Source organism: Rhinopithecus roxellana, chromosome 9 (assembly GCF_007565055.1).
Source record: "Rhinopithecus roxellana isolate Shanxi Qingling chromosome 9, ASM756505v1, whole genome shotgun sequence".
NCBI classification, from domain to species: domain Eukaryota; kingdom Metazoa; phylum Chordata; class Mammalia; order Primates; family Cercopithecidae; genus Rhinopithecus; species Rhinopithecus roxellana.
In genome coordinates, this window is record NC_044557.1 from 21,649,528 (window position 1) to 21,663,255 (window position 13,728).

The window sequence follows — 13,728 nt, forward strand, 5'->3', positions numbered from 1 at the left end:
ATCTTTAAAACACAGCAAACACGACAGTGTGGGGCCATGCTGAGATCACAACAGTGGGGCCATGCAGAGATCACGACACTGGGGCCACACAGACAGCATGACACTGTGGGGCCACACAGAGATCACGACAGTGGGGCCACACAGAGATCACGTCAGTGGGGCCACGCAGAGATCACCACACTGGGGGGCCACGCAGAGATCACCACAGTGGGGGACCATGCAGAGATCTGCTTTTCCAGGACACAGACCGAGAGTTTACCTTCTCAATGAAGTACGTGAGCGGGTCCTTGCCGCGGGGAGTGGGTGGCTCCCAGCTGAGGACGACATAGTTTCTGCTGATCTCGGAGGCATGCACATTGGTGGGAGGCCCTGGAACCTGGACGTCACCTGGAGGAATAATAAACTCGGTGAGTGCTGGAGGACCCCCATCAGCCTCGCTGTGGCCCACCTCGGGGCCCTGGAGGACGCTACCACATGGGTATTGCACTTTGCCCACCTCGGGGCACTGGAGGACACTACCACATGGGTATTGCACTTTGCCCACCTCGGGGCACTGGAGGACGCTACCACATGGGTATTGCACTTTGCCCACCTCGGGGCACTGGAGGACACTACCACATGGGTATTGCACTTTGTCTTGTTTCTATTTGGGGGAGGCAAACAAACCCCAAAGATCTGCTTCTTCGGAACCAGAGGATAAGGCACCATTAGATCATTTTTGCTTCCGATACAGATATAAGCCAGTTCGTAAGAAAGGAATCTCATCCGAAAGTCTTCCAGAGATTCTACTGGAAGAGGGGGAAGGATTTATCAGAAGAAACCAGGCATTGCATCCGAAATGGAGCCCTGACTGCATTGGGAATCTGTGCAGGGAACGTATTCGCAGTCTGTGTTTTGCAATACGACACACCGCCGGACAAGGCGGCCCCACCTCTAAGGATCCCCTCTAGGTTCTTTCTTTATACCATGTGCCCTCAGAGCACTTAAATTATGCATCCACTTCTAAAGCACCTTGCCTGCTCCTCCCTCAGAAGGTCAGTACCATATTCACAGGCACTGTATTCCATGTCTGTATGTTTGAATTCTGGAGTGATGTTAATAAGCCTTCTGCAAATAACTTATGCTAGAATATTGGCAGTCAGATGCTCCATATGCCTCTCATCTGACATACATCTTTTTAAAATATACTATGAAGTGTGGGGATTTCTATTTCAATTTATAGGAGATTCTCATAAGGAGTGGAGGTGGGGTTTTTCCAGACCCACAGTTCTTGAAATTGTGATACAAAATGTTATGAACCTCCAATTAGATTAGCACATGATTAAAATGGTCTGAAACCTCCCTGGGACATCTCTGAGCCCTTCTCAAAATCCAGTGGCTCCCTCAGGACTCTGTGGCAGGCCAGGAATTGAACACGGAAATAGCACAAAGCAAGACTGGGCTTCGTTTCCTGAGCCCTACTGCACAGTGCATTGCATGTCAGAGACAACACAGGCTGAGCTGGGGTCATTCTGGTAAGGTGCTGAATTTCACACAAGGGGTCAGCGTGCGGATGTGAGCCGCTGACTACAGAATCTCGTTCACGCTTTCGGAACTGTCTTGCCGCCTTTGCCCCTGCACGTAGCAAAAGACCAGAGAAAGTGGAGTGAGAGACGGTGCCTTTGATGACAAGGTGCGACGAAAGAACACAGCTTTGTCAGCAGGGGATCCCTGGCTGGGGCAAGACACGTGAGTCATTCTTCACATCGTCATCACCTCGGACAATGTGATCACAGGAGCCTTGCGGATTTGCAGATGCTCCCACCATGCAGAGAGGAGAAAAGGGTTCAAAAGGGTCCCACAAGCCAGGGAGAGGGAAGCACGGGGGTGGGCATGAGCTATGACCCTGCAGCTGAGAGGGGAGCCGAGGGAAAGCAAATGAACGTTAAGCACACATGAGACACTGCGAGGTACATGTGAGATACCTCTAAGCACACGAGAGACACCACTAAGCACACGCGAGACACCACTAGGCACATGCAGGATGCTGCTAAGTGCATGTGAGATGCCGCTAGTCACACGCGAGATGCCACTAAGCACACGTGAGATGCCACTAGGCGTTATGTGAGATGCCGCTAAGCACACACAAGACACTGCTAAGCACACGTGACACACTGCTAAGCACACACGAGATACCACTAAGCACACATGAGATGCCACTAGGCACAAGCGAGATGCCGCTAAGCACAGGTTAGATGCCACTAAGCACACAAAAGACACCACTAAGCACACGTGAGACACTGATAAGCACACATGAGACACCACTAAGCACACATAAGACACTGCTAAGCACACCGGAGATGCCGCTAAGCACAGGCGAGATACTGGCCAACGGTTCTACCCCCAGGGCACTGACACTGCCCTCACCTCTGCTTCAGCCCTGAAGGCTCCCGAGCCCTGTTCCAATGGGCCAAGTCAATACTAAATGAAAACAGTGAGAGACAAACACACACATACTTCTTGTATTATTATATGTTATATACATTATTAATATGTAATATATATTATGGTTGTAAAATGCTTTCACATCCAATATCTTATTCTGGGTTCTGTTCATGTATGGAGGAAGATACTATTGGTTTCCTCCACTTAAAAATCCAGAAACTGAACTCATAAAAACATAACATTTTCCTGAGATCGCACAGCTACTGGGTGGCTGAATTGGGGTCCAGACTTAGGTCTTCTGGTTCCAACTTCTGTATTTTGTTTCCTCATCCACCTAAGGAAACCACAACCTCCCCAGGAGATTTTTCTCTAAGTAAATGAAACGCCGAGTTTATTTTAGATTTGACAGAATTCTAGGGTCCTGCAGAGCACAGAGCAAGTGACTGAGCACGTGAGCTGCAGATGACTCAGCCCAGGACAGCACAGCCAACGCTTGCATGCACAATTAGGAGAGAATAACATGGGAAAACAGTAGAGTAAAAACTGCTCTCATTAAATTCTACGAGAGTCTATTCTGGCCTTTGCAAGAATACGGTGTCCATTTTTCAACGAAGCAATTCAAGAAATACTGGGCAAGCTGGGTTTATGTTAAGGGAAGAGCATGGATAGCCGTTTAAATGTTTGAAGGAAGACATTGCCCAAGATTAAAATGATACGGAAAACTTAGCAAAAAGTCAAAAATAGCAGGCGAGCCATTTTTAGCCAACAACAGTACTGAGTTTCTGTTTCAGTAAAACAAGTGGCATTTACCAAGTGTTTTCTAGCTAAAGCAATGGTAAAAGAAAAAAAAATCAGCTGAAGAAAAAAGACACCGGTAGAAAAGGAAACTTCCTAAGAGCAAATTCTTGAACCCTGAAATGGTTCGCTTAGAAACATTATAGATCTCTTTCTTCGGATAAAGACTTTTTAAGTTAGAGGAGTTACTCCTTGTTTAAAATGGCTGAGGTGAACAGATGAACTTTCCAAACCCCCATATCAACGTAGCAGAATTTCAATTTCATACCCAGTTTGTTTCTGACCGTGGAAATTGCCTGTTCACTGTACACAAGGCATCACGTCAGAGAACCGAAGCCCGGGAGGCTGAGCCTCAGGCAGTGTCCACGTACCAAGTCAAGCAATTTTCCATCTAAGAGTCTTACCCTCAGCCTCCCATGACCCACCACATAAACACAGCCTTGGAAAAGTCCCCTGAGGATGAATAAATTCTGCCGCGTTCACAACCGCCTCCAACAGAGGAGGGCACAGGCCCAACCAGCCAGAAACCTGCCTTGCTGAAAGCAAGGAAAACAGGAGACCATGGAAAATAGCATCTGTGTCTTTACTCCAGCGGGAAATGAGAGCTACTGTTTCTGGACACCAGACTTCCATTTTATCAACTGGCAAACCAAGCCTCAGGACACCTGCTCTTCCTTCCTTTGACACGTCATGAACAGCGGGCTACGTCTCTCCCACCACAATCATGTGTCACTAGAAAGATAGACTGTCTCTCCAAAAAGGCAGGGCTTCTGCCTGGGGAAGCTTCATTCCATTACATGATTTCCCTTCCCCAGTGCTCTTCACAATGGCCTTGACAGAAGGCAAATTTCATCACAGATATGTGACGTTTATAAAGCAAGTTACACCTTCTCACCGCGGCTCATTTTTGCCAGGCTGGAATCCCACACATCCACTCAGCATGGTCCAGGCTGCCCGTCTACTCCCTGAATCTGTCTGCCCGTGAGGAGTGAGAAGGGGGACGGCCTGTTCCTCCCACAGGCCAGAACCAAACCTCATTCTACACAGCCTGGGCTGCCTGTTCCTCCCACAGGCAACCAGACCTCATTCTACACAGCCTGGGCTGCCTGTTCCTCCCACAGGCCAGAACCAAACCTCATTCCACAGAGCCTGGGCTGCCTGTTCCTCCCACAGGCCAGAACCAGACCTCATTCTATACAGCCTGGGCTGCCTGTTCCTCCCACAGGCAACCAGACCTCATTCTACACAGCCTGGGCTGCCTGTTCCTCCTGCAGGCCAGAACCAAACCTCATTCTACACAGGTTGGTCAGCCTCAAGCACGCCTTCTCTTCCAAAAGAATTTGGAGCCATTTATCAGTCATTCAAATATCCATGTTCTAATCATCCAAAAAATGGAGAGGGTTTACCATGCATGAGATAGAATACTAGGCTGAGTCAAAAAACCAGATGCCCAGGAAGCTGCAAGAAGTTGCCCTCCCCAAAGCCCTCACTTTCATTCCTTACGTATTGAGTGTGTGTCCTGAGTTCTAGGTCCTTCTGGAGCCAGAGGGTTTGACTAAGGCTTAAAGGTTCCCTTGGCTGGACCAGAACTCTTAACGGTCTTCTTTTGGGAGTTTATGTCCCTCATGGGACACATTGGGACATATGTTTGTTTTGAGATCCTAGAGAAAAATCTTCATGTGGCAGAAAATGCAATGTGTGGATACTAGATGGGGACCTATCTGCTTCAGAAAATCGATCCAGTAAACGTTTTTAAGACTGCAGCTCTAGGAGAGAGAACACAGCTGTGATTTTAAAGAGCAGCTCAAAATCACCGCTCCTTAGCCAGTGGATCCAAACTAATTCGAAATCTTTCTTTTTAAGTTTTCACCCATGGTACTCTATGAACTCTAGTTATAAGTCCAATTAAAATCTTTTGATTTATGGTTAATAATGTTGGATTCTCCTTAACACATCATTCTTTCTAAAGCTCTTTAAAAGGAATATCAGGGAGAAGAAATATCCACAAAATCAAATATAAATAAAGACCAAGAACATCCTTTGGCAGGAATGGCAGGAAAGACTCAATCCATTTCAGTTAAAATGTCAGGAATAAAATTTTTGCTTAGAAAATTAAAATAAATCGATTTCACAACGCAATCTATGAGAAAGGATCTCACGTCATCCAGGAACCAAGTCGTAGCTTTAGTTGGGTTTCTTCTCTACGAATCCCTGAAAGAATGCCTTTGTAAACCCCAAATGAAAGGTGAGTCTAAGACTCACTACTCCTTCACCCTTTCTCCCACCCTTTCACTCTGTCTTGTTTTTTTCTTTTTTTAACTTCTATGGACACTGGGCTTGCAGGCCTGACCTTCAGTTTTCATTTTTCCATGCAGAGGCTGTGCCCAGTAGGGGGCGTTCTCTGTCCATCTCTCCCATCTCTAATTACAACTCCAAATCCCCAGGGGATGAGCAGCTGGAGTGATGAGGAGCTACTTACCTTCAAGGTCATCCTGATAAATGACAATCTCCTTCTCTCCTTCCAAATGAACGGCTGCGGAGAGAAAGGTTGACACTTGATTTGACATGCGAAGGTTGCCCAAAAATCCCGTCTTCCCTAATTCTGTGCCAGCTCTGCATCTCCTCTGCATTAGGACTACAACCTGTGAGTCCTCTGCAGGCATCAGAGCTGATTCTGGAAGTGTCCTGGTAACAGCACTTCTCCGCTCTTGGTGGTGGATGCAAAGGACCATGTGGGTATGGAAAATACAGTGGCTCGCCTAGAACCATAACGAAGGGCCCAGTCCCGTTGAGGAATCTGTGTCACGCAAAATTAAAACTCAGAAATAGGACGGCCTTCTAAGTGTCATTATGTGTTGAAATTATATCACCAATGGAATTTTAAAAAAGGTCTAATTCTGAGCCAATTTAACTGGATTCCAGCAAAGAGCTTTCTGGAGGTGAGGCACAATCATTTTAGAGTGTACATGTCAGCCTGTTCCCATTCCTGCTGTGATGTTGGCAGAGATGTTGGAGAACAGTGAAACAGCCTGTGCTACACTCTGCACACAGGGCGGTCTCTCGGCTCACATCGAGTTGGGAGGGAAAGAGAGAACAGATCACACACAAAGCTTCCTGGGCACAGTGGATACTGAGGCATGAGCGGCTTACCTTGTAACCTTCTCAGGTCCAAGGGGTCAAGTGCGGCCACCGCATCAGAGACCCTGGAGGGGCGGCTGATGCCTGCACTGTTCACCGCCCTCACTCGGAATATGTAAGACCTTCCTTCAAAAAGCCCCGTGACCGGGTATTTGCAGATTTTCACTGGTGCATCATTGCACTGGACCCAGTTGTTCGTTCCTACTTCACATCTTCAAGTTAATAAAAGAAAAACAACAGAATAACAAATGTGGCAACCTACTAAATATATATAGGTATATACATTTATGCACACACCGATTATAACAGGAAAACATCTCATGCCAGTAAAATCTATGCTGCTAAAATATTGTCTTATATAGATAAACTTTAAAAGACAGAGCTATTTAGAAAATTCAATATATATATTATATGTATTATGTATTATATGTGTAATATATACCCATGAATCTTAATAATTTATAGTTGAAGATCAATTCCTGTCATCAAACACATTTAGGCAAAAATCTCCTCAAAAAGTTATTTTAGACATATCCTGAACAGTTCTTTTTCCGAATTATGTGACGTAGTCAAGGCACCCCTAAGCTGCGGCATGACCTGTCTGAGGCCCAGGCTGGGGAAACAGGCTCAGCCCCCTCTGCCTCCAGCTCCCGTCCGACTCTGTGGGACCAAGGGCCCGGGTCCTCGGGAAAGCTGGCTTACAGTCTCCTGGAATAACATTACAGCATTTCTTTCTAGAATGCTTCTCATGTGGAATTTAGAAGTCTTTTGAAAATATTAATTCCTGACCAGAAACCTGGAAATATAGGAAAGATTAACCTCCATTTTTCACAGGTTGAAAAATGTAAGAAAAAAACCTTCATGTTAAATCCCCAGGAGAAAAGAACCAGTTCAGAAAATCAGTTTTCGGAGGGAGCACTTCAACCCCAGAGTGGTGCCTTCATCTGGGAAAGAACCGGCTCTCCCGCTAAGGATCTAGCACTTTTAATGAAAGCTCTCTGATCCACAAGTCATGGGCTGTTTTAGCCAAAGAGAACAAGGTCAAAACCAAAAGTCTGGTGGGAAAACCTTCAACTTCAGGCAACAGCTGGCAAGTTGTAAGCCTGAAGGAAGGACAGAGGAGTAGCTGCACCCCCCACTTCCAAATGCACCCCCATTCCCAAAACGTTCAGTTGCTTTGATGTTCATGTTTGCTCTTTTTGTAATGAGGGGAGGAGTGCGGATTGTTAACTGAGACAGTGCAGGAAATGGTTTGTGTCAACATGGCCAGAAAAGTCATCAGCTGTCCCAGGAGAAAAGAAGATCACTTTGAGGGTTTGTTTTTCTTGTTGTTTTTCCTGTTACTTAATTCAAGGTAAGCCCTGAACAGCAGTCCCTGCAGAACTGTCTCTAGCGCATCAAAATATTACTTGGATGGGGAATGTTTAAGCCAAACCAGTAGCTTTGTTGGAACAGAATTTAATCAGCGTAAAAAAAAATTAAGCCAATTCCCTCTTTTTTTCCTGAAATAATCACCTTATTTTTCTGTTTAATATACATATAAAATTTTGCATTTCTAGCAGGAACCATCCTCTTTTTTTTTTTTTTTTTGAGAAGGAGTCTCACTCTGTCGCCAGGCTAGAGTGCAGTGGCGCAATCTCAGCTCACTGCAACCTCCGCCTCCCCAGCTCAAGAGATTCTCCTGCCTCAGCCTCCTAAGTAGCTGGGATTACAAGCACACACCACCACACCCAGCTAATTTTTGTATTTTTAGTAGAGACACGGTTTCACCATATTGGCCAAGATGGTCTTGATCTCCTGAACTCGTGATCCACCTGCCTTGGCCTCCCAAAGTGCTGGGATTACAGGTGTGAGCCAACGTACCTGGCTAGAACCATCCTCTTATACTCTCTAATTTCTAAATTCATTTTCTTCAACTAGAATTTACTCCAGTAACCGGAATTTGTATTTAGGGCATAAATTGCATATCCAGTAAACCCCCCGGCTCTGCTCAGTATACTTCCCAGCCTCCGAGTGCTGTCCCCAATACAGGAAGTCAAAGCGTTCAAACTCCACTGGCTCCAGTGATGACCTAAACGTAAGTTATCAACTAAAACACAAACTCCAATATTTCAAAGCTCAAGATTTCTCCCTTGAAAACAAGAAGAACACATATTCCTCAGAAGAGAAAAGGAAAGAACTTCGGTAGAAATGAGCTGGCATTCTTTACACTACTTTGTCTCTCAGGAGGGAAGGACAGTTCCAAACCTGAACTCTGCTAAAGCCAGGGCCCTCTCCAGTATGAGGCATAGCCTGTACCTCAACAGAAGCACAGCACGAGGCTCAGAGCAAGCCTGAAGACATTGGTGGGATTGGTTACTGGCAATTGGTTACTGTGCAACAGGCAAATGAGGCCCCACTTTCAACAAAAAGAAACCCAGTGTGGTTATGCTGGGCTCAGCCTACTTGGCCGTATTTACCAATTGCCTAAACAGGACCTTATACGACCAATTAGCCACGGACCTAGAGTCAATCAAAACATTGGAACGTCAACCTGTGTTGAGAAGGATTTCTCAATATATCATCCATGGTAAGATTCCAAGCAGAAGACACTCACCGGTCCACAAAATAGCCCATGACGGGGCTCTCAGTGGTGGTGTTGGGCGGCTTCCAGGTCACGATGACGTAGTCTCGGTTGGCGTCAGTGGCATTGCAAGTCCATGGGTGCGCCTGGGGCCCCTGTGACCAGCGGGTCAGCATCTTGGGGCAGGGAGAGAAAGGGCACACACCTGTCATTTAAAGGCTGGGGTCACTGCAAAGCCTGTTTACAGCTCCTCCAAGCTCCAATTCTATCCCCTTGATTTGATCCACTGTTTAATCCTCATGTTCCAAGTACTAGACTATTTCTTACTCTGGTGGAAATTGGTGACAAGAAATATAAAATTATTTATGAATTAAAAAGTTTCAAAACATAGAATCCTCAATAAAACACTTAAGTCTACAAATTTTTATCATTAGATCCCGAATTCAGTTCATCTTCTCTTGGTGCTGCTGTGTTGTATAATGGCACGTGGCCAAAAATGTGGGGATGAAACAGTGACAACAATTCAGCATTTCTAACACCTGAGAAATATCACCTGAGATACTCTTCTATTTCAAAGTCCTTAGGAAATTGGGTGATTTACTCTTTGGGCCAATTTTGAGCCAATGTTTGGGACAATATTGTATCATTCATGTCTCAGTCTATTGATGACCATATTGCAATTAGGTTTAATTACAGCTGCATGAAAACCAACAGAGCAACTTAGAAAGTTAATACACAGAATGTTAACCCTCTTATCTGAACTATGTATTTATTCAGTAGCCACGGCTGTCCTGTGACACATCCTTAGCAGTGTAAGCACTATCCAGTTTCCTGCTCACATATCCTCAGGGTATTAAAAGCTGAGAATTTCCTGACATTGAGCCAAGTAGTTTCCTCTCGCATTCAAAAGCCTCAGAAAGCAATTGAAAATGGTTAAAACTCCCCACCCTCGCCTTAATTTCTTCCTGTTGTTGGTGCTGAGTAAGCAAGGCAATTTGAGCCGTGTTGCATTTATTGCCTTTTTATGGGGTGGAGCGTCATACCAGCAGGCACATGCAGAGGATGGAAGGGACGTTTAACGCCCACCTAATAATAGCAGTGAAACATGGCGGAAGTGTCTAACCTCACAAACTTGCAAGCTTAGGCTATCGTGTGGGAAGTGAGGAGGGTGAGATACGTTTGGTCGACATTTCTTCTACTTCTTTTCAGATGAAATATTCTTTAATGATACAGTCCTTCCTTTAAGTTCTGATCTAATGGATGCAATGGAAAAAATAATCATGACGATGTACAGATGCATCCTGCACCCCACTGGAGCTGGAGGCAGGTGGGAAGGTGAGAACCTGGGCAGCAGGTAAGGACACCCGGCTGATCAGGATGGAGCCAGGAGCCCGGGGACCCGGAGAGGAGCAGCAGCCACATGGCGCAGGAGCGCTCCGACGCCTTCCTTGTAGGCCAGCTGTGCCTCAGCAAGGAGGCTGCCCCTAAACCCAGAGGCTGCCGAGATGCCGCCCAGGGCAGAAGCGGGAGGGGAGTGAAACAGACACTGATAAAAACGTAGGTGAGGCCAGGCATGGTGGTTCACGCCTGTCATCCCAACACTTGGGAGGCCGAGAGGGGGGCCGATCACTTATGGTCAAGAGTTCGAGACCAGCCTGACCAACATGGTGAAATCCCGTCTCTACTAAAAACACAAAAATTAGCCAGGCATGGTGGTACACGCCTGTAGTCCCAGCTGTTCAGGAGGCTGAGGCAGGAGAATCACTTGAACCCAGGAGGCGGAGTTTGCAGTGAGCTGAGATCATACCACTGCACTCCAGCCTGGGCGACAGAGTGAGAATCCGTCTCAAAAGCAAAACAAAACAAAAAAAAGGGTTGGGGGGTAGGTGGCCCCTCCTTCTCAGTCACATGATGCCAAAAACATTACAACTGTATAGCAGGAGCTCAGGCTCCAGCAAAATTTAAATCCCAGCTTCTCCACCCTAGAGACATTTCTCCTGCCTCTGAGCCTCAACGGATTCATCTGGAAAACTGAGAACAGTATTTCCTTTAGCTGTTATTGTAAGAATTCTAGCTTATGTATACACGGATGTTTATGTAAGTATAGACACATACATGCACACCTATAGGATGTATACAATAGGCATTTAATAAATATATATATGTATATCACAAATTTTGTCTTTCTTTTCATAAAATGGAATGAGTGAAGCCTCCATAGTGAGTCTGTCGTGAAGACTAAATCTGTGTAGGACCCCAGCACACTGCCTGACATAAAGCCTCCAGTGGTGATGGTGGTTGTGGCCACTAACGTCTTTTTTTTTTTTTTTTTTTTTGAGACAGAGTCTCGTCCTGTGGCCCAGGCTGGAGTGCAGTGGCCAGATCTCAGTTCACTGCAAGCTCCGCCTCCTGGGTTCCTGCCATTCTCCTGCCTCAGCCTCCTGAGTAGCTGGGACTACAGGCGCCCGCCACCACGCCCGGCTAGTGTTTTGTATTTTTAGTAGAGACGGGGTTTCACCGTGTTAGCCAGGATGGTCTTGATCTCCTGACCTCGTGATCTGCCCTTCTTGGCCTCCCAAAGTGCTGGGATTACAGGCGTGAGCCACTGCGCCCAGCCACAAACATCTTAAGCACAAGTTTCACTAAAGCGGTTGGTGGAGGTCACAGCACTGGCTGTCATCCTCACATCTGTTTCTCTTAAGCCAAAGTCCAGAGGCAGTGAGTCGCTGGCAGGAGAGTAAGGAAGCTCTTCCCTGGGACTCCAACACTGTGCCCCTCTTTGTCCTCGGGCTACCTTCCCTGAGAATCAGTAAATCTGGTGCACTCACTCTTGGGAACTATTTATCAAATGCTCATGAGTATATAAATGAATGACGATTCTGGTCTATTCCGGATTGTGTCCTGATTCTTCTGTCTGCTCATCGGCAGGAAGCGCATGGTGTGCCCGTGCACCAAGGGAAAATCGATGCCGCATGGGGGTCTCCAAGGATCAAAGTGGTCTCACACCCTCCTGACTCCTTTTCCCAGTGCCTCCCTCCTCCCAGGGCCGCCTCCCCTTCCCGGGCACACACAAGGTCTACGCCCTGACAACCCTGCCACACCTCTGACAAACAGGAAGGCGCTGTGGTCGCTGACGCCGCCCCGAGACACGATGCGCAGGGTGTACAGGCCCTCGTCGTCCTTGTGCAGGTGGCTGAAGGACAGGGAGGCCTGGCCTTCTCCAAAGAACATCTTCGTCCACTTAGACTCTTTCACCAGCACGTCTGAAAGAAAGAGCATTTACACGGAAGGTTTGCATCCGAAATCACCCCGGCAGGCAAAGAAAGCCTGAGGACACCAGCACCGTCTCAGAGCGGGACAGGACGGTGGAGCTGCACACCACGGAAGGCAGAGCCTCAACCTGGTAAAATCCCAACAGCTGCACTTTGTGGAATCACATGCATGAACGGAGCACCCACTGCCCAGAGCACGGGCTGCCACCCCACTGCCCAGAGCACGGGCTGCCACCCCACTGCCCAGAGCATGGGCTGCCACCCCACTGCCCAGAGCACAGGGCTGCCACTTGAGTGGGTAAAGGTGGGACGTGCTGCGAGCGGCCGCCAGCTTTGTCCTCAGGTAAGCTGGGTTCACCTGGGGGCTCCCTGATTATCTGCTGGGTGGCCACTGCACCAACCAGCTTCCTCTGCCCGTAGGGAATCACAGGGGCGTGCGTCTGAAGGGGCTACTGTCACATCTCCAAAGAACCCAGCATAGACCCTCCGCATCATCAAACTCTAAAAACAAAATGACTGGACTGGAAGGAAGAAAAGAATCGCAATAGGACTAAGGTAGCATTTCTGTCTAGAGATAGTACACAAGCTGCTAACCAGCCCCTTCCATGCAGTAATGTGCATTAAACTCAATCTCAATAGCACGAGATCATTCTGTCTGTCGTTGTACGAGCGATCAGTCTCTAAGTGGCTGCTCTAGATTTGGTATCTGTCTCCAGGATTCTCCTGGATGAAGTTCAAAGTCAACGGTGGGCTGCCAAGTTCTCTACAGTCCCTCAGTTTGTTCGGCTGTCTGGAGCTGACCCAGTGGTAGAGACAAAAGCCACACTGACACCCACATTTAAAGGACATTTTGACCCAAATCCTCCTGGCGTGTGCCTGGGTCTGGGCTGTGTCCTACTCACCATCACGGTACCACTCGGCTCGCGGCTGCACCCGCTTCAGGTCCGGCGTCACCAGCATGGTGCACTTGAGAGTGACCGTCTCGCCTTCCCTCCTGAAGGTGACCCCAAACTTCTCCAAAAACTGGATGTCAAAGTGTGTGTACGGAATCACTGATGACAGGGGCACTGCACAGAAACTGATGGAGGCTTTCAGGGCCGAAGGGCAGAGAGCATCTTTGAAGGCAGACACACTCGGGCTGTCACCGCAAAAGCATGTCTTTGTCACCGCCCCACAGCATGGAACACCCCTAGCCAAGTCTGTGCTCCAGACGGAATATCTGTGTCCCAAATTCTAGGGTTGAATCCCTGACCCTCAGTGGGATGGTGTGAGGAAGTGGGGCCGTTAGAAGGCGATGAGGGTGGGATGAGATCATGAAAGCTGGGCCCCGGGGCGGGATGAGCGCCCTTGGAAGAGGAGGAAGAGGCCAGACCTTCCTCCCTTCCCCATGAGGATGCTGTGGGCAGGTGCCGTCAGCAACCCAGGAGGAGGGTTCTCACCAGAAGCTATGCCTGCTGAGTGTCAGGCTTCTGCCTCCAGAACAGAGAGGATAAGTGCTTATTGTTCGTAAACTTCCCCAACCATGGCATGTTGTTC

The 13,728-nt window shown here is 47.7% G+C and overlaps 1 protein-coding gene across 1 annotated transcript in view; it reads right to left on the minus strand.

Annotated features, from left to right (window-relative positions):
* The window catches only part of MYOM2 (myomesin 2), a 98,218-nt gene that overhangs the window by 58,307 nt on the left and 26,183 nt on the right, over window positions 1-13,728 (minus strand). The window contains 7 exon segments of the mRNA XM_030937489.1: window positions 260-387; window positions 5,699-5,752; window positions 6,370-6,569; window positions 8,954-9,039; window positions 9,041-9,096; window positions 12,022-12,183; window positions 13,095-13,259. Of these exon segments, the coding sequence (XP_030793349.1) occupies window positions 260-387; window positions 5,699-5,752; window positions 6,370-6,569; window positions 8,954-9,039; window positions 9,041-9,096; window positions 12,022-12,183; window positions 13,095-13,259 (851 nt within the window).